General features: G+C 51.8%; 6 protein-coding genes across 6 annotated transcripts; 2 read left to right on the plus strand and 4 right to left on the minus strand.

The window, feature by feature from the left end:
* Positions 1-2,929: 2,929 nt before the first annotated feature.
* E0L32_001720 (uncharacterized protein) lies at positions 2,930-6,442 on the minus strand (the record flags this gene model as incomplete). The annotated part of the gene is made up of 8 exons (XM_031135830.1): positions 2,930-4,259; positions 4,323-4,586; positions 4,647-4,758; positions 4,808-5,395; positions 5,453-5,836; positions 5,892-6,084; positions 6,136-6,159; positions 6,212-6,442. The coding sequence occupies 8 exons, from the start codon at positions 6,440-6,442 to the stop codon at positions 2,930-2,932; spliced, it is 3,126 nt and encodes a 1,041-aa protein (XP_030990971.1).
* An 836-nt stretch (positions 6,443-7,278) lies between these two features.
* On the plus strand, positions 7,279-10,105 carry E0L32_001721 (uncharacterized protein; the record flags this gene model as incomplete). The annotated part of the gene is made up of 10 exons (XM_031135831.1): positions 7,279-7,616; positions 7,877-7,945; positions 8,013-8,239; positions 8,288-8,318; positions 8,373-8,554; positions 8,608-9,151; positions 9,513-9,693; positions 9,757-9,861; positions 9,913-10,011; positions 10,064-10,105. The coding sequence occupies 10 exons, from the start codon at positions 7,279-7,281 to the stop codon at positions 10,103-10,105; spliced, it is 1,818 nt and encodes a 605-aa protein (XP_030990972.1).
* A 15-nt stretch (positions 10,106-10,120) lies between these two features.
* Positions 10,121-12,029, minus strand: E0L32_001722 (uncharacterized protein; the record flags this gene model as incomplete). Its single annotated transcript, XM_031135832.1, has 2 exons — positions 10,121-11,064; positions 11,123-12,029. The coding sequence occupies 2 exons, from the start codon at positions 12,027-12,029 to the stop codon at positions 10,121-10,123; spliced, it is 1,851 nt and encodes a 616-aa protein (XP_030990973.1).
* A 1,428-nt stretch (positions 12,030-13,457) lies between these two features.
* On the minus strand, positions 13,458-14,921 carry E0L32_001723 (uncharacterized protein; the record flags this gene model as incomplete). The annotated part of the gene is made up of 3 exons (XM_031135834.1): positions 13,458-13,728; positions 13,942-14,797; positions 14,900-14,921. The coding sequence occupies 3 exons, from the start codon at positions 14,919-14,921 to the stop codon at positions 13,458-13,460; spliced, it is 1,149 nt and encodes a 382-aa protein (XP_030990974.1).
* A 444-nt stretch (positions 14,922-15,365) lies between these two features.
* E0L32_001724 (uncharacterized protein) lies at positions 15,366-17,273 on the minus strand (the record flags this gene model as incomplete). The annotated part of the gene is made up of 1 exon (XM_031135835.1): positions 15,366-17,273. One exon carries the CDS (start codon positions 17,271-17,273, stop codon positions 15,366-15,368), a length of 1,908 nt encoding a protein of 635 aa, XP_030990975.1.
* Positions 17,274-18,225: 952 nt separating this feature from the next.
* On the plus strand, positions 18,226-19,338 carry E0L32_001725 (uncharacterized protein; the record flags this gene model as incomplete). The annotated part of the gene is made up of 2 exons (XM_031135836.1): positions 18,226-19,139; positions 19,218-19,338. The coding sequence occupies 2 exons, from the start codon at positions 18,226-18,228 to the stop codon at positions 19,336-19,338; spliced, it is 1,035 nt and encodes a 344-aa protein (XP_030990976.1).
* Between the last annotated feature and the right edge of the window lie 48 nt (positions 19,339-19,386).

Here is a 19,386-nt window from a genome sequence, read left to right on the forward strand (position 1 = left end):
GGAAGGAGGGCTTTAATTTTAGGAGCTATACTGCCAGCTAGGCTGTTATTTCTCCATACCAGATGGCGATAGAAGATGTAGGAGTGACATTGGGGAAATGCCATTACCAGAGGTAAATAAGGGATGCACCATAAAATGGAGATGGACTGTATCTTCTGACCGAAATGCACAGATCATGGTTTTCTACGCTGTGTTATCGTGTTCTTCTTACCATGAAATTTGTTCAAGATCAGTCACTGACTTTTTGCTCAGCACAATACAGCTTTGCTCCACGTAAGCAGGCCTGATCAGAACGGCAAGCTGTTGGGAACACGTCGAAGATCCTCATTGATCGTGGAGGATACGTGGTTTGTCCTAATTTGTTATGGAAAAGATGTGCCCCTCAGAATCAGATTACGGCTCAGCATATGCCCCCATAGCTGCAACAGTGTAATGAAATATTGCGACGCATCAATTTGACTTCTTGCTTATTGGTTATTGGAAGCACCGCCCTGCAGTTGCAAACATTCATGCAGCTAGGCGTTTTTCAAGGCATGCAGGAGGCCACCCAACTCAAGATTGATCATGATTCGTTCTGAAATGACTACCTTGCAGACACAACCCAGAGCGATAGGTCGCCCAGTGCACTGCCTCGAAAATAACGGCTCAGCAGGCTGAAAAGCGTACAATCTAGATTTTGAAAATGATTGACAAGCTTCGAGATCTTCTATCCAAGTGGCCGAAAGAAACGATATTGTGGGCACCCCTAGCCCTCTCGCCACTGCATGTGCATCGCCACTGCAGCCCTCACTGATATTGGGCGTCGAGGCTCACAGCATCGAGCTGAGCCAACGAGCACTGCATGGTTAGCTGCACGGGGAGTGAGACCACTTCATTCATTGCTGCAGGGCGTCAGAGCGCGGGCGCCTGTCGCAATCAATCTGACCAGTCAAACACGGAGTTGTCGGTGGTGGTGGTGGGTACTTGTGGGCAATGCATTTGCCCGAGAGATCGAACGGCTCAGCAGGTCGATCTGACGATCGCAAAGAAAAATCACAATGAGGCGAGCAACCAAATTCCTTTCGATCCTATTGGCTCTAGAGCATTGATGACCACTTTGTCCTAATCTCACGAACCCAAACCTCAAAAACACTGACCGTCAGTGCTCGGGGCCAATAGGATCGAAAGGAATTTGGTTGCTCGGCTTTGCAAGCGAGAAGTCCCGAAGAAATGAAATGCACCCCTTTCCGCTCATCTAAAGAGCGGCGTGATCGACGTGCAAATCATTTCCATTGCTTCATCTTTTGTGACATATACCCACCAAGATTCAGACGGGCTGGACATGTCAATATTCTCTTCCGGGTCCGAGCCCAGGCTCGGCAGTCTGGGCATTCCCTCCTTACTTTCCTGCCCTCCTCTTCCAAACTTCCTTGCCGAATGGGCTGCCATACTCCCGCTCGTCTGCCATCTTGCGACCCAGCGAGCGGATTACATTACCACTGGAGACGTGGCGCTCATGGGTAGATTGTCTGTCGGTAACTTCCCGAGTCTCGGTACGTTATCTGGTTTGGCCCGACTGCTCAGCAAAGGAACTCAGTACCTGGACGAAGCAAGCACGAGAGGCGGCTCCAGCCGTACAGTCTGGGATGTAAAATGGGGAAGCGTCTTTCCGTGTGCGAACGGGGCAGCTTGTGCTGCGATCTCCAAGTACCTTCTGAGCAGTAACAAGGGCGGTCGTCAACGCATGCCCGAAAACCTACCTTCTCGATGTCAAGATCAAGAAGACGAGGACGAAGAATCAGCTGCTCAGAGCGACCTAAGAATAAAGCACGTGTCCAGCTCGTTCAGGAGCTGGCATCGCGATACGGGTGTTGATAAGGCAAACGGAGGAGGCATGCGGCGCTATCAAGTCCTCCACGTCTATAATTTGTATTGAAAGCCAGGTTACTACTCCCTGCGGCAGCGAAGTGCGTTGCTTAGTCTCTCGATCTTGAAGCAGCTGACACGCTTATTGTTTCTCGTTAGCCTCTCGATTGTACTGTGTCTTGTTGGATGCTATGGCTCAGCAGCGCTCATCATCCGCACGTCGGCGTCCGAGCCCGTGGTTTCAAGTATGAACATCCCCTGACCGGCAATTCATCCTCGTAACAACGGAAAACACAAGGCCTTTAAGCTTTATGTCACACATAAGAAGGCACTTGTGTATTGGCGACCGAGGCATGGGAGACGCTATGCTAAACAAACTATGTCTGCTGTCCTAGAGGGCATGTCAGTCAAGCTTGTGGCAGACTGGTTCTATTGCGAAAATATTCTTTAGCTTGCGTCAATGACTTTTATGGCTGAACAAAAGAGTTAGGGCGGCATCTGGATGGTCATCGTTCTCGCCAGTCGCCGGGTTCTTCATTGGTTTCCATGCAGCCGTACCCTTGCCTCAGACGGGCTAGAAAGAGAGGGTATTGACGCTGAGGTTGGAAGTTCTGAGTTTGGGGGAAGAGGTTTGGTTTGAATGTCTAAAAGAGGAGAACCCCAGAGAACAACTGAACTTTTATTATATGAAGTGCCTCAAGTACACTTCTGAGGCTTCATTTACCACAGCGAAAATTCTACAACATGCCTTCGATGTTGGCGGCAGGCTGACACATTCCTTTTGATAACAAAAGCAGACTTACAATCTAGTTTTCAATGTACATAATAAGCATAATGGGACACTCGGAGGCTGACTATTCCTGTCCAAGTATGCACAGGAATAACCTCTCATCCGGAATATTAAGCGAGCATTCATCCAGGACCATCTTTACTAGGTGAGAGTGAAGTTCCTTGCATCTCGACAAATTTTTCATAAGAACTATAATCCTGAAGCCAAACATTCAGTCCTTGAACGTCCCTAAGTCAAGCACGCTATGGATAGTGAAGTCATCGTTAACCTGAAGCCATCAGAGAACGACGTGAATTATCCAGCCAAATTATCCGGGTCGTCCCGTTGCTCTCCAGGAGTTTGAATGATTGGTTGGTTTGGTAGTTGGCAATTTGGTTCTTCCTCTTCTACAAATGCCTGCCTGCATTCTCGTCCTCTCCGCGACTCCCAGTGCTTCCTCAGGATATCCGCGCGCGAGAATGACTTCCCACAACCCCAAGTCCTCCCATCTCTTAAGGAACCGTGACAATCGAAGCTCTTCTCTCCTGTGTGTGTCTTCATGTGGCGCTTCCAATCCCCCGACCGTGCGAATTCTTTGTCGCAGTGCGCGCAGGGATAAGGACGCTCCACACCATGGGTCCTTAGATGCGACTGTAGGTTGTAGCGCTTTTTGTACACCTGTGAACAATTGTCACATTTGAACTCGGTTTGCCGCTGTCGTTTCTGTCGTTGCTGATAGGATGCGTTAACTTCCGGCTCCAACTGGTGCTGTTCTTGTTCTTGCTCAACTCCCACGACCTCCTGCGTATTACCCTGTTGATCGTGGAAACCATCCATCGTGGGAGCAGAATCTTCTGCGATCTGATGATCCAAGATGCTACGCTCAACATCTTGATCGGTCGGGAAGTCTTCATCATGAAATGGGCTGCTGAGATGGTTTTCTCTCATGTGCCTGTCCCGTTCAGCTTCAGAAGAAAAGCCGAGAGTGTGCATGACACAATTCTCCTCAGAACATTGAAATGGCCGATCATGCTTGCTGATGTGTTTGTCCCGTTCAGAAGCTGAAGCAAACCCCGTTGTAAAGAAGTGGCAGCTGAACCTTGGACATTTGAAGATGTTGGTTCCATACCTCTGCTCAATCTTTTCTCGCGTGCTTGGCTGCAACTCATTGGAGGCCATAGCCTCCATGCATTCCCGAACCCTAGCAACAACATGAGCAAGGTCGAGAGCAACCTCTCCATCCCTTAACTTGCCAAAGTACTTTAACTGCTTCTTCGTTGAGGCTACCGCTTGTTCAAGTTGACCATAGAATGGCCGAGCTTCGAAAGATTTGAGTTTATCGCTATGGCGCTTTGCCAGCGTAAACTCAACGGCAGGTGACTTCCAATGCTGGGCGATGAAGATATCCAATGACTCAGCGAGGGGATCCATCAATTCTGTCTCGTCTGCCTTTAGGGTGGCCCCTGCTTCCAGGTGACGAAGCCAGAATAGGACCGCATAGTCCATGAAGCCGTAATCGCCGTTCAAAACGCCCTCCTCCGAAGGGGGTTCCACGAATGCAGGCATGTTAAGATAGTCAATACACAAGTTGGCAAGTCCGATTTCATTGGCCAGCGGGTCGATGTGCTTCTCTTCAAGAAGAAAACTAAATGCCTGCATTTTAGCTGGGATTCTTGTCATGTGCGGACCACCATGTTTCAATACTCACTACGTGGCAGTTGAATGAACAAGTTCGAGGGCGCCATCTGGACGAAGTTCCACTAAGGAAGCCAGAAGCTCTTTGGGAGACTTGATGAACCTCTGATGTTCAAAATCAACCCGACGCTCATAGAGGTTGATTGAGTTCATGCATTGTATTTCGTGCCATTTGAGTGGTCTCTTTGCACAAACAAGCCAGCCCAGTAGTCTCAGAATATCCTTCATCGCTGTTCCTGGAGCCGACTCATTTATGCGAACCATGATTCGGCGGTAACTATCCAAATGTTGGCTCAAATGGCTTTAATTAGTCAAGAGAAGGGATTTGAAAACTCACACATCGTGAACCTCCCTAGGGAAGACGTTGGGATCCAGTTCCTCCTCCAATCTTGCAATGGATGTATGGCCAGAGAGGTTGATCCATCTCAACTTGGCCAGTAAGAATTGTCCTTGGCGACCTGTCAGTACGGACCTATCTGTGTTAACCATGATACCTACCTTTCGCAGAATTTGCCACAATACTTGCAATCCAGTTCAACTTCTCTTCAGAGAGATCTGGATGCTGTCGGTGGAGCTTGTCAGCCTCTATACGGCTGTACTGTTCAATATCACTTTGATTGTCCTCGGCATCTATCTTGATGCTAGCCAGCCCAGCGAAGTCTTTGCGAGCAGCTCCGTCGTCTTGGCTGACGAAAAGGCAACGCAGTCTATCAGGTGCGTCGCTGGGAAGGTTCTCAACCAGGTTGCGGAACCACTGCGCTATGAACTTTCGCTGATCTCGCGGGCACTCGTCCAAGCCGTCCAGAATGATGTATGCACTCTTGCAGTTATCAAACGCTAAATTCAACAGTTCTTCGATCAAGGTTGATGAGGTAAGCGTGGCCTCAACATCTCGGCAAGACTTTTCGTAGAGTGTTGGTAGTAGCTCGTTGTCGTGTCTCAGAAACTGTGCAAGTAGACTACGTCCGAGAGAAACAAAGTTATCTCGGTCGGGGTCTCCGTGTTTAAAATAGTAAAACAAGACGATAGGGGCCGGGTCAAGTTCCCGAGCTTTCTGCACGACAAGGGAGGCAAGGATGGTTTTTCCTGTATTCGTGTTAGAGAACATCCGACTCTATATTGAAAGGTCCAGCGAGTACAGACCTGCTCCCGGAATACCGTTCAGCCAAAGCAATGGAGGTATGGTAACATAGCGCGGATCAAACCAATCTTTGAAGGCCGAATCTTCTAGAAGCCAATGGCCAGTGTTGGGGTAATCCGCGCGCGCTTGGATGAATGTGTCTTGATCAATATCAACATTCGTTGGTTTCAGCCAGTTGAACACATCTCGAGTTCGCTTCAAATCATGTTGATGGACTTCACGATCTTCGTTCTCTCGATCCTGCTGAATACTATCACGAACTTCTTCGATCTGGGGTGGGCTCGCTTGGCTTTCAATCAGACTTCGACGTCGCGCAATTCTGATAACGATGCTGGAGCAGCGAGTCCTGCACGTGTTCCAGGACTCGTCAAACACACGCTGCCACTCTATGTTACTGTTAATGATGACAGGTCATTTGGCCAGAAGGAAGGTATGACGAACGAAGCTGTTTAAAATACCGCAAAAGTATCTGCTGGAACTCAAGCAAGTCCTCATACAGAGATACTAGAACTCCGATCATGTGTGTCATAGAGGATAACACATCTTTGTATTGTAGGAGCCGCGGGAGATTCTCTCCGAGGTTTTGATATGCGTTCAAGAGTTCACAGAAAGCTTTCTCAGTCATGCTCGTTTGCTGTTGGCCAGATTTTAGCCATTTTTCTGGGAGCTCACTAGCAACTCATACCTTCAAAAGGATTTTAAGAGGTCCCTGTAGTAAAGTAAGTACACAGCCTGTCTTGTCTGTAGGATCGATCACCCACCCAGACAAAAGCAAGGAGGTCGTCACCCTGATAGAATAGCCCAGTGATCACTGATCCATACTGCTCAATAGCCTCGAGGAAGGATTCAAGTCGACTGAAGTCCTGTAGGCGACGCTGGGAATGATGTCTAGCTTGGAGGCTGGCGATACTTTCTTTGAGATCATCATACGTGGTCTTTCGAATTTCTTCCATGTCTCTTCGGTCCAAACCTTTCTTGAAGGTCTCAATCATCCTTTCAAACCACGCTTGATAAATATTGGCGGCCATGAATCATGAACCTAGTCCAATTTCTCTTGGTTCATCTTTCGTTGTTCTGGGGAAAAGGATGAGGATTTCGTCTCACTAGGCAAGATCGAGGGGTGGTGGGTGGGTGGGGCAAGGTATTGTGGCTGTGATTCGGAAGCAGCTGCAGGTTGGTTGTTGGTAGACACGAAGTCAAGCCTCATTGGCTCACTAACATGATTTCTGCATAACAACACTGTTTCTGACCGGAATTGCTCGCCCCCATCAAGCTGGTTTCGCGAGATTGTGCATTCCCTTTCGAATCCGGTTTAGCGCAGCCTTGAGAGCCATTGAATACCTTATATAGATGACACCTTACGTCGCCCCATGCGTATCTAGGTCTCTAGTTTCACAGTCTCTTATTACTTGAGTACCCTACTAATCCAAAAAGTTGACTTTTCCCATCCCGGCATTATAGACGGCTTCGTTAGAGATGCTTTCACAGTAGCTGGACCGAGTGAAATGGCGAGTATGTCATCATCGAAAAGAACGTACCCATTCGCAACCCATGTGCGTAATGACGCGTGCGGTTCAATTCCTAGCATAGCGACTTCTGAATGCCAGGTCGGCGAAACCTGCAGCCTTAATACAACTACAAGGACGTGTTTTGGCAGTGTAGAAGTTCTGGTTCCTACAACTATCCTGACTGAGCTAATACCTCATAGATCATCAACATTAAGGTACAGCCACATTCTTTTGAAAATCTCAAACAATGGTGCAGCTGGACACAAAAGACTGTGGATTCGGTACAGTCCTTTTCCGTTGCACTGGAAGGCAAATTCCTAATGTTGGAGTATAACAAAATCAAATTCGGTCGCTTGAACAAGGGTCTCTGTGGTCAACTTTATGACTTGGTTGCCAAGGACCAGATCGATATCCACGCCTTCATGTTCACGAAAGATTGGCATGACGCCCTAAAGGGATGGGAAAATGACGCTTCGCACCATGTGCTTGCAGAGATCAACATCTACGGGGCAAAAGAGAGAGCACAAGAGATTGGGAGCGCCTTGTCAAAGTCCGGGATCTTTCTACAAATGCCTAAGCACGGGCTAGAAGATGACGACTACTATAACCCACAGCTTCTCAGAGTTGAAGGGTTCCCAGACATGCTATCGCCAGAGCCGTCCCAGGATTCCGATGATACAAGATAGGCCCCGGAGACCCGTACAGAAGCGGGATTAAAGGAGACCAGCACTACTGTGGTCGATTCGATTCTGGATTCTTTATCCCACCACGCTGATATCCGGGACATAGCCATCGTTCCGGGTATCAAAAGCAGCCTTTTGACGTAATTTGCACTCATCCTGAAGTTCAGAAGCTAGGGCTAACGGGTTTTATGCGATCAAGCCATCAAAAAGAAGCTATCGACTTCATTTCGCGCAGAGAGAATGGGCAGCTGGAGTCCGAACTCAGTCTCTGGAAATACAACGATGTTGACTCTGATGAACCATTGTAGGTAGAGTTCACCAGCTTCTATATCTATCAATGACGGGTCTGTTAATCCATGCTTCCACTACAGCTATCAGCATGTTCTCAGTGGCGCCAAGCGGCCACAGCGAGTGGAGGCCCGTGGTGGCATAATAGCGGACGAGATGGGCTTGGGAAAGTCGCTCGTTATTCTCTCTACGATTGCCGGCTCTCTTGATCGTGCGGAAGCCTTTGCCATGGCTGAAAGCCAGCAAGGGCCTTCTCAGCCACGAAGGAAACAAGCCTCGAAGGCGACACTGATCATATCGCCGTCTTCCCGTGAGTCTCTTCCGGCCTTGAAGCAACGTTTAATTGACAATTAAGTAGTGCTTATAGATAGTTGGGTGGATGAAATTCAGTATGATCTGTTTCCTTCAATTTGAAATATCCACAAATATTAATGGTCCGGCAGGCATACGTATTCTGGAATCTTTCCCTTCCACAAGCATATCGGCTCTACAAGACATCAAGAAACACATCTCCTATATGATCGGTCAATTGTATTCACCACTTACGCTACGGCAGCAGCCGAATTCCGTCGCGGCCAAAGTATTCTATCTGAGACTACATGGTTCAGGATCGTTCTGGACGAAGGTAGGTTCCAAGGCCACGAAAGACCAAAGCACTCTTGGCTAATCATAACACAGCCCATGATATTCGAAATCGGGCTACAAACCAATTTCAGGCCATGTCTGGGATTCCAGCTCTCCATCGCTGGTGCCTTACCGGCACTCCCATCCAAAACAGTCTCGGAGCACTAGTTTCCTTTCTCAAAGTACCCATATTAGAGAATGCACCGACATTTCGGAAGTTGATTGTGAATCCTATCAACTCCACGTCAGGGCCTCGCTTTCACAATCTTCAGATCCTACTGCGCGCTGTCTGTCTCAGGAGAACACGGCAGCTGCTGGACCTGCCAGAACCTATCTCGAAGACACGCATACGCTCTCTTACACCGTCGGAACGGGCTGACTACCAGAAACTTCTTTCCCAATGCAGAGAAGAAATTGACATGGCAGTGAGCCGCCCCGGACGGCATACCGTTAGTTCTGCTTGCCTCAAGTCGCTGCTCAAACTACGGCTGTTCTGCAACAATGGCCTCGCAAACACTACCATCCAGCCGGGACCCACCGGACTGCCCGATGATCCAGATGAAGCACTTATTTATCTGCAGCAGTTCGAGGAGAATCTGTGCGCTTATTGCTCGAGCACGATCTATTCCATCAACGAAGCAGCCGGGACTGACGGAGGTGTCTTCATGAAAGCCTGCTCTCACTTAGTCTGTCACAGATGTATATCTTATCATCACGAAGAGAAAAGAGGCTGCCCTATTTGTACAACTCATCACGAGCTTGCTTCTCAGGACGCGTTGCCGCCAAGCAATACGCATCCTGAAGCCTTGCAGAATGCTGACAACACGTGCAATCCACGGTCATACCCGTCGAAGCTAATCGAGCTAGTATTTGACATTCGTCAGAACTCTACACAAAAAAGGTTGGGTCGAGTATCATGTTTTTGAGTATAGACGCAGCTAACGAATCGAAATATGCAGTATTGTGTTCTCTTCGTGGAAGAAGCCCCTTACTCGTATTCACGAGCTTCTGGTTCACTATGGAATCCCGCACCGAACAATTGACGGTTCGCTGCGCCTAGCTGAACGTGTCAATGTACTGAAGGACTTTCGATCTCCAGTTGGCACCGATATTCTACTCATGACACTAGGTATCGGTGCGGTCGGGCAAGTCAATACATTTACTCTCTGTTCACAATAGCCAAACCAATTCAATTCCCTGCAGACTGAACCTGACTATTGCATCGCGCATATACCTTCTGGAGCCACAGTGGAATCCATTCATCGAGTTGTCATCATTCGCTATATCATGAAGGAAACCATTGAGGAAGTATGAAATGCATATCACCTATTCCTAGTCCAAGCAATTAACAAATTGCAGAATCTTATTCTCTTCCGCCAGAAAAGAAAGTTAGAATTGGCTGGCGATAGCTTCAATAGGGGCAAAGATATGCAGCCCGAAAGACTGCAGTTACTGCTGGTGAGGACTTTGGAACCCAGAAAAACTAGATAGATCTGCTAACAAATTATAGGACGTCTTTGGAATGGAAAAGGCCGGGTCTAGAGATAATTGACGATATACTCTCTTACTAATCTTGTCTTCTCCTCTTGCTGTGATGTTCCAAAATCTCTGCTTCATGATCGCTACCCTGATCGACCGTGATTTTGAGTAGGTATTCTCTGGCAGTTGCCGTTTTGGCTTTTCCAAGGGTTCGGTAGTGTGGTCTCTCTTGCCGAGGTTTTGGAAATAGACAAACTCCAAGAACAATGTCACCTCTGTTTTCCACCGCAACGACAGGATATGTCGGATTGTCCAACACTTTGAAATGAAGATACTCCGCCAGATGTTCGTAAGTGTCTTGCTCAAGAGGGTCTCCCAACCGTTCCCAAGGCGCTTCGCTTCTTGCGAGCACACCAATAGAAGGAAAATTTCTTTCAGTCGTGTTAATGACAACATCGTAGAAGTATCTGATCTCGTCGTTTTCGAGTTCAATGTTGATGAAAACCAGCTGGTTGGCCTCCATGATGATTTCATCTGTCGAATGGGATTCTCTCAAGCCAGGGACATCCAGAGGCTTCAGTTTTACCCCGTGATTAGACGTCCTGAAGTCCACAAGATACTTCTTGCCTATGTGTATCTTCTCGGGCCATTGTAATACAAAAGTTGAGGGCGATATCAAGACGCTTGTATGATTGCTGGCTCGGACAACAGTGAGTTGGCTCCCAGGTTCTTCTACCCAAGCTTCAAGATCAATCGTTGCCATGTCCCAGGTCTCACCAAGATGGATTCGTCTATAAGAATCGTCCACGTGTTCAAGAGGAATGCAAATCCGACGGGAAGGTCCAGAACCGCAACTCAGACGAATGAAGCACCTGGCGTATTCAACGCTGTGTCTCCAGCGCTTAGAAATGATTTCCAACCCCCTATTTGTCATCGAAAAACTGTTGTCGTAGAGACCAAAGGCTTCGATTTCTGACGCGTCCCAGTATTCTCGAATTGAAGGTGCCAGGATACCCCGTCCTGTATCGCGACCTTTGCAATAAGGTCAGTCGATCAGCAATATTTCATTTCCGTGTAAGTGATATCGTACCATTCTGCTGTAGGTTCAAGAACTGCACGTTTGTTTCTTGCCCGACCTTCCAAGCAAAAATCGAGTCATCGTTGTAGACCTTGATCAACTCACGCTGGAGTCTGTTGAAAGCGCGCCACCTTCCTTCGCCATAGATCAGGGGCAGGCTGATTCCAAAAAGGCCAAGCAGTGAATAGGTCTCATCCTCTTCGATTGTGGTTTCTCGATGGGAAGCCCAAGATAATCTCATGGCGATAGAGCACGATGTGAAGTCTGTTGGCTCGAAGCTCGATAAGTACCGTGGATCTATCCGGCTGACTTTCTTGATCTCCTCCGCCCAGCTCTCGCGTGTGCCGAGCCGACGCCATCTTTTGTCCACAAATACGAGGTAAGGTGGTGCAAGAAGCTCTTGCAGTGTCCAGCCACGGGTAAACCACTTGGCCTCAAGTAGAAAGGTCTGGAGAGCCATGTGCGCAGAGCTGGTAGGATCAGCCACGTTGTTTTTGCCCGCGACTGTGTCAAGATCTGCTTGACCGCTTCCCAAACAGTCTTGGCTGTCAAGAACCTTGCTCACATCCACATCGCCGAGGTGCGCGTAGCATATACCAGAATTTTGATACCAACGAAACATGGCATTGATGGCCTCTTGCGTATCTGCAGGGTTGGTTTTGTCGATACAGCAGGTGTCCATCCAAGCCCACTCCCAGCCATCCCGGGTCGCTCGATCACAGTAACTTCGAAGCTTAGCCCAGCCATTTTGCTTGAAGATGCCATTTTCTATATCGCCCTTTCTTTGTTTGAAATCCTGATAGGTGATCTCATCTTTTGGAGATATCCACGTGTGGGATAGAATGGCGTACTGAGGAAAAGGATTGGGGATGTCATTCTCCTCAAAGAGCTGGTAAGTCTCTGCTTTGAGGAGCCGCATGTTCGCCGTGCAGCCTCGGTGAAGGGATCTTAAAAAAGTAAGAACAGCCGAATCTTTCGACACAATTGGCTACGAGCCTTGTCAAGAAATTGATCTCTCTCAAAAGCCCCCAAGCGTGAAGTATGGTCGGAAAACACTGGCATCAGGCAGCAATGCGGAGCGAGATCTCGATGATGCCTGATTGGCTTACACTATTCTCAAATTAGGGCTCGGTAGGCAAATGCACTTTTCAATGTTGGGCAGCAATTCAAGAGCACAAATCCAGAAAGGTGTTTGATTGGTCGCTTCTTTGGGGCTGAAGTACAAAAGTTGTTCAGCGGCAGAACTCGGAGAGATAATGAAACCTATTCACAAACCCGACCAGTATCTAGCTAGGTCTTCACTCAAAATCCAAACTGCAAGGTGAGAGGTCTCCTCTTGCGCCCACTGTCGAAACTCGCCTACTGATTTGATTATCCCTTCCTGCAGCCGAGTACGACGTCGCGCACCTCTCAGAAGCCGAGGCGCTCGACCGGTTGTTACAGCGCCTTCAGCAGCGCACCGATGACGGCGTTAACTACTTCAGGTTTCATGGTGTCTCTCCGTCAGTCTTTGAGAATTTGTACACCAAACTCAGCGGCCCCGACCGCAAGGCCACATTTTTCGGTGCTCATGCGGGCAAGCACCCCCGGAAGAGCCCCGCCAAGATCGTCAAGCCGGCCCCGAAGGGATCGGGCAAGGGCCGGCGCCACAACCCCCTCCAAGAGATCAAGCGGATGCAGAAACCCCCGCGTTTGTTCGCGATTGGGGCGAGCGTCATCCCCCTGAGGTGGAGCAAGAGGTGTTCAAGGTAGGTTCGCCGAGCCCTTGGCGTTGCTTTTGCTGACGCCGAATAGGGTCCCCTTCCTTGTTCCCTCTGTGTCTCTCTCTGCTACTCGGAGATCATGCACTTCCAGTGTTTGGCGGACAGCGACGCCATTACTATCCCTTCCTCACTCCGCAATGAATGTAGTGACGAGCTTGAGGGTGTTGCACAAGGACTAAAGAAAGGACATAAAGGGAAAAGACGTCCTAAGTCAGTTAAAGATAATAACAAGGGCCCTGATCGTCTACTTCTGCGTCAATCCACCTTGATCTTTTGCCTTTTCGCCTTCTTGTCAAACATCACCAACAGAACCAAACACTCTGGCCCCTGTAGTATCATGCACCAGGCCGATCCACAGCAGAGACTTCATGAACCCCCGTGCATCCTCCCACGACCGCATCTCACACCTTCCCAGCATATCTCGTAGTAGCGGCTTGAGCCACCCATCATCATCAGCAGTCACACCAAACACAGAGACTGCCCCTATGACCAGGAGCCAGACTGACAGCTCCGGCGACAGCTGGCTCATAACGGCCGGGTCCTGAAGGCAGCTCCGGAACTCGGTCGCCAAGTGCGCAAAGGACCTACCCAGGGTTCTCCAGTGCATAAAGACGCTGCAGGAAAAGGCCAGCAGGCCGAGGCGCAGCAGTTCGTCGGTCGACGCGGGCTCGCAGCGTAGGCCTGCTAGGTTGTACATGGTCGAGGCCATGACGTCGAGCAGCACGTCGGTGGTGATGTACTGCCTTGTTGCCACGGCGCGCTCGACGACGGCGCATAAGTCTGACAGCACGGTCCATACTCGGACTAGTTCGGGGTTCATCGCCGTCGGGAAGGCTGTTGTCGCGGTCATCGGAACTGCATGGCCTATAGAATTTGCCATGTTCTTTGGTAGGTCGAATATCGATCCAAAATCGGGATATGCAATTAGATGCCCTCGGAATAGGGTATTGTCAAGAAAAACAGGCCTCGAGCCGGTGTGCAGCGACAGACCGATATCAGACCTACACCATCGCGGTTTCGTCAGTCTGGCCACTCTTTTACCTCACCAAACTTACGTGACACACATACCTCAGCATCTCAAGCAGCAGCTTCGAATTCCTCCGCATGCTCGCGTACCCCTTGAGCGTAAACATCTTCGCCAGCCCTTGGACGTGGTGCCGCGCCAGCCGCAGGTCGCCCGTGAACAGCGCGACGTTGGCGAGCGTCATGACGGCCGCCAGCGTCGTGTCGCAGAGGCGCATCTCGTCGCCGCCGTTGGCGTCACCCTCGAGCCGCTCGCGCAGCAGGCGCACGGCGCGCCCGTAGTGCGGCGCCGACGACCGCATGCCGCGTGCCGCCGACTCTATTGTCGACCCTGCCGCCACTGTGGAGGGTGACGACGGCGGCATGCACGGCAGGAAGGCTTCAAAGTAGAAGTGCGCCGCGAAGATCATGGTGTGGAGGTACACCGGGTCGTAGGCCAGGGGTGCCACCCAGTTCTCGGCCCGGCGCTCGAAGAGGATGCAGGGCTCGAGGACAAACATCATTTGTTTGGAGATGGAGGATACTAATAGCGATGCACCCCAGATGGACGTGGGACGTTTGTTAGTGATGACTTGAGTGCTGGGAGCCGCTGAGAGTGGCGAACTAGGAAAGGAGGGAAGCGAACACTCACGTTTCAGGACAATATCCACAGTTCCAGGTTCAAGAAACTCTGCGAACTCTATGGTGGACGTCACGGAGCCAATCTTGGGAGGGATTGTCATCACGTCCGTGTCTGGGTGCGAAGAGCCCTTGGGGCTAGTATCCGACGTGGACTGGCTGCTCCCGGGCTTGCGCTTCTTCCTCCTGTCGGGACGCGGCCGGCCCAGGTTCTTGCCCAGCATGACATGGCTCCTGATGAACTTGCGGAGCTCTGGGTCCGGCTTCTCGCTGCCCGTTGAAACTACGAAATGCAGCCCTGCGGAGGCTAGGCACGGTATCTTGTCAGTTTCTGCCTTTGGAAAGGGGAACCATAGACCCGAATCCCCTCTGTGGATCTACTTACATGCCGGCTTGGCAGTTGCCATTTCGAGGGTTTACCGTGTCCAGTCTACAATATCTCTTGCTCTTCACGGGTGTCGCGACTAACTCCAAACGGAAAACAGTGTCAAAGAGTATGAGCAGTCCATAGCCCACGAAGGAGGAAGAGAGTAGAATGGTAAACAAAAAAGTAAATTAGGGCCGCCACCGGGGATACGCAAAGCCCGCGGTTCCGGCAGGGGAGGGTGAAGAGCGGAAGCGAGACGATGATGTCTGAGATGGTGGCTGACATGACACTATTTAGCCCACAGTAGCGCAAATTGATATTATATTCCTATTTGGGTTTAGTGTTAATAGCCCGCATTTCAATACCAAATCGGAGCAACAAAAGTCACGGTATGTTTCGTGCGAGTTCAACAAGTCACAACTATGATGCCAGAGCAACTCAGCACGCAAAATATTCGGATCCACGATTTGCCTTTAATGTCATCTTAGTAGATCCTGACGGTCTCCTCCTGTAACGTCCCTCGCTCCATGCCCTCATCCAGTATTTCCCAGTCCATCAGACCCGAAGCATACGCAAACCCGACCATGCGGTACCCATCTCGATGCGGACGGAGAATCCAAGCGTAGAACGTGCCGGCAACGAAGGCAACGACATCGCCGACTTCCATGTGCCCGGACCCCACCCCGAAGAAGCCAGCTTCAGTGAGGAACGCACGCCTTTCGTTGCAGCGCGAGCGAATGGCGTGCAGCAGCGGCGACAGCACCGCCGCCATCAGCTTTGGTGTGTCGCTCCTCAGCCCCTCTGGGCACGAAGCCAGCCAGTCGACTGGGATGTCCTGCCTTCCGAGCAGGATGTTCCACAGCGTCCCTCTTTCTCGCGGTATCTCCGGAAGCCACATGTCGTTCCGGCTCTGCCCGGAATAGGCCATGCCGCGCCCGTCCAGGTCCCGCCAGGAGCACATGGAGAGCCAGATAGGCTCTTTGTGCCTGGCCTGGCTCAGAGCACCGATCCGTTTATCGTGGGTGATCGCTCTTTGGGCGCCTTCGTCTGCCATTGCTTCTGCTGTCTTGAGCAGCTCTGTGTCAACCATTCCCGGCCCAGAGCCTGCGCGGAACTCTGTACCCCAACCGTGGTTGAAAGAAATGTCCAAAACCTTTTCGACGGTGTCCAGCCGAACCACGTTCAGCCGCAGAACATCGCCACTCACCGCTGTGGCCGCCTTTTGTGGGAACCGCCAGGCGTGCCGCGCATGCTTAAGGCCCTTCGTAGAAGTCCAATGCTCGTACTCCCGCAAGGCGAGGTCAGGCACCCAGGACGGGTACTCATCCACCGGCCGATGGAAGCTGAATGTCGTAAAGGAGTCTAGTGCATCGGGATCCGGACACGTGAGGACAACAGTCATCGCGTCCTGCGCGGTCCGCATGTAATGCTGCTTGTAGTTGACCTCGATACGGGACGCTTGGCTGGGCGGAAGCAGACCCAGGACTCCATAGACTCTGTCTCGGGCATCCGTGGCGGACAGCCCGGACGTCGCGTTGAGAGCCCAGCCCATGGGGATCTCGCCAAAGTCCCGGTACGTGGTTCGCGCAAAGTCGTGAAAAAAAGAGACTCCAACCCGGCCCTTGATGGCGTCTGAATGGCGCGGTACTTCGAGCTCTAGCCGTCTCCATTCCGAGATCATCCCCGGCACGGCAGTTGCGTCGAACGGCAGGTTGTTGCGGCTGTCCACGTATACAGACAACGGGACGCATTTCCCTCCGCAGTGGACAACTGGATCGTTCTGGGCCAGCGCCATCTCCTGCACCACCCAGGTCCGGGTCCAATATGATCGCATTTCAAGATCGCGGTCGATGATGATCTTGATTCTGATCTCCTCCAGCGTGGGCTGCCGAGACTCCGTCTTCAAAGTCACGAGGGAGGATCTCACGCTTGCGTCATTCAGACGATCCAGGGCCCAGTCAGAATGCTCCGTTCCTTCGCCCAGCCAGATCAGCACACGAGAAGCCTGCCGATAGATGCGGCCCATGAGCTTAACCTGCGATCCTCGCTCGGCGAGATCTGCTTGGTTGATGCAGATAGCGTCGATCCATATCAACGAGCCGTCAGCGGTGGCTGAAGAGCTCGCAGGGTGTCTTATTCTGCGAAGAGTGGCTGCGAGGCTGGGCGTGATTTGCGTTTCGTGACCATTGATACTGATGGTGATGTTTGGCGGAGCAGTACCCCAGACGTAGGACAGTGCTCGGTATATCGGTTGGTCCTGCAATGAAACGACCTGTAGGGAGCAGGAGATCGGGTCGTCGAAGTCCCCAGAGTTCAAAGAAAGAGCTCGGATTTCCGATCGGCCATCATCTAGGGCTCCGTAGATGCTACTGGCAGCCTGACAAGGATCCATGAAGGGGCGTTGGGGGCGATTCGTATTGCACGCTCACTTCTAGATTGTTTGTCTGAAAGACATGTGCTCTCTACGCTGGAAAAAAGTATCAAAACCGGACCAGTTGAGGATGGGGAAAGACAGGTTGCAACAAACACATCTACACTTTGGAGGCTCAGCCTCAAAGGCCACAAATGCCTGGGGTGCAACGTCAGCAGACACGTTAATCCTGAGTGATACCCATGCACAGCGTGACACCCCCCGATGCAAGACTGGGCAGTGTCAGCAAATGCAAACTGCCCAAATGCGCCTCCGACGCAGATCGGGCCTAGCGCTATGCATGTTGTTCCTTTGTGGACGAGGCCCTCACAGGACACCCCGAGCATCCCAAAATAATCTACTGGCCTGGTCAGAAAATGTGAGAGGTTCTATTCAACCTCGTCCCTTCTCACGGATACTTCACCAGTGGCACAATTGATATTATATTCCAGTTTGAGTTTAGTGTTGCGATGCCCAAGTCGGGTTAGCCAATCTACGCCCGGTCTTGGCCCGGCCGGACATGTGGGGCCTCCCGGACTTTGATATTGTGTCCCTATTCGGGCATAGTGTGCCGGTTATGTTGGAAGACATGACGAGGAACGGTAACGATATCGTGGCAAAGCATATTGTACAGGGAAGGAATGATATCAGTACCTGAAAAGGGTTAAAGAGTGTCAAACTGCGAGAGTGCTATTCCGTGGACTTTATGTCGCGCTGGCTCCTGATCTTCGATGTATGTCCGGTGCCATGCTCGGGATCGTTGAATTCCGGATCATGAATCTCTCAAACCCGAGACAATATTTATATAGCAAGATGCAGGAACCCCTTGTAGTCGTGTTCTTCAGATATCTCATTCTCACATCATTTCCGGACGCACACTCTTCACAGGAGTTACACGCAGCCAGTCACGGCACACACGCACCCACTCACCACGATGACCGGCTCCAAGGACCTCCCGCCCTCCACCGTCTCCTTCGCCAAGGTCTTCTGGAACAACCAGTTCCGCGAGAAGCCCGTCTGGCCCGACAAGCGCGCGGTCTCCCTCGCCGGCAAGACCGCCGTCGTGACGGGCGGCAACACGGGGCTCGGCTACGAAGCGGCCCTGCAGCTCCTGGGCCTCGGCCTGGCGCGCCTGATCCTCGCCTGCCGCTCCCCGGACCGCGGCGAGGCCGCGGCGCAGAAGATGCGCGCGCTCTCCCCCGAGGCCACCGTCGAGGTGTGGCCCCTGGACATGGCCTCGTACGACTCGATCCGCGCCTTCGCCGCCCGCTGCGAGGCGCACCCGGCGCGCATCGACATCGCGCTGCTGAACGCCGGCGTGTTCCGCATGGGGTACCACGCCGTCCCGGCGACGGGCCACGAGGAGTGCCTGCAGGTCAACTACCTCTCCCAGGCGCTGCTCGCCGTCCTGCTGCTGCCGATCATGAAGGCCAAGAGGCGAGCCCACGACGAGCCCGCGCGCGTCACCTTCGCCGGCGCGGCGCTGGCCCTGGCGGCCAAGTTTTCCAAGCGCGGCGCGGACCCGCTGCTCCGGGCCCTGGACGAGAAGGCGGGCCACGACGCGCAGGACGCGTACGACTCGAGCAAGCTGCTCATGCATATGTTCCTCTGGGAGCTCGTCGACCGCGTCGATGCCGACGACGTGGTGGTCGACATCGCGGACCCGGCGTGGTGCCGGGGCACGAGCCTGGCGCGCGACGGGAACGCCGCCGTCAGGGGAGCGGCGTGGCTGTTTGGGGCGCTGACGGGGCGGGAGCCGCGCGTGGGAGCGAGCTGCCTCGTGGACGGGATCGTGCACCACGGCAAGGCGGCGCACGGGTGCTTCCTGATGAGCTGGAAGATCCATCCGTGAGTGTTGCTGCGTACTGCATGCAGGTGAATTAGTGGAAGTGAGACCCAGGTGCTAACACAAGATGTCTCTGCTAGATTCGCGTCGTTCTTGTACACGCCCGAGGGCCGCAGGGTGACCGAGAGGCTGTGGAACGAGACGATGGACGAGCTCGAGTTTGTCGGTGCTCGCAGCATCCTGCGTTCTCTGAAGGCATGATATTCCCGTTTAGGGCTCAGATCAGAACTTTCTTCTTGGTATCTTCAT

The sequence above is a fragment of the Thyridium curvatum genome (genome assembly GCF_004353045.1).
Source record: "Thyridium curvatum strain D216 chromosome Unknown NODE_6_length_784332_cov_80.453264, whole genome shotgun sequence".
Taxonomy (NCBI): Eukaryota; Fungi; Ascomycota; class Sordariomycetes; order Thyridiales; family Thyridiaceae; genus Thyridium; species Thyridium curvatum.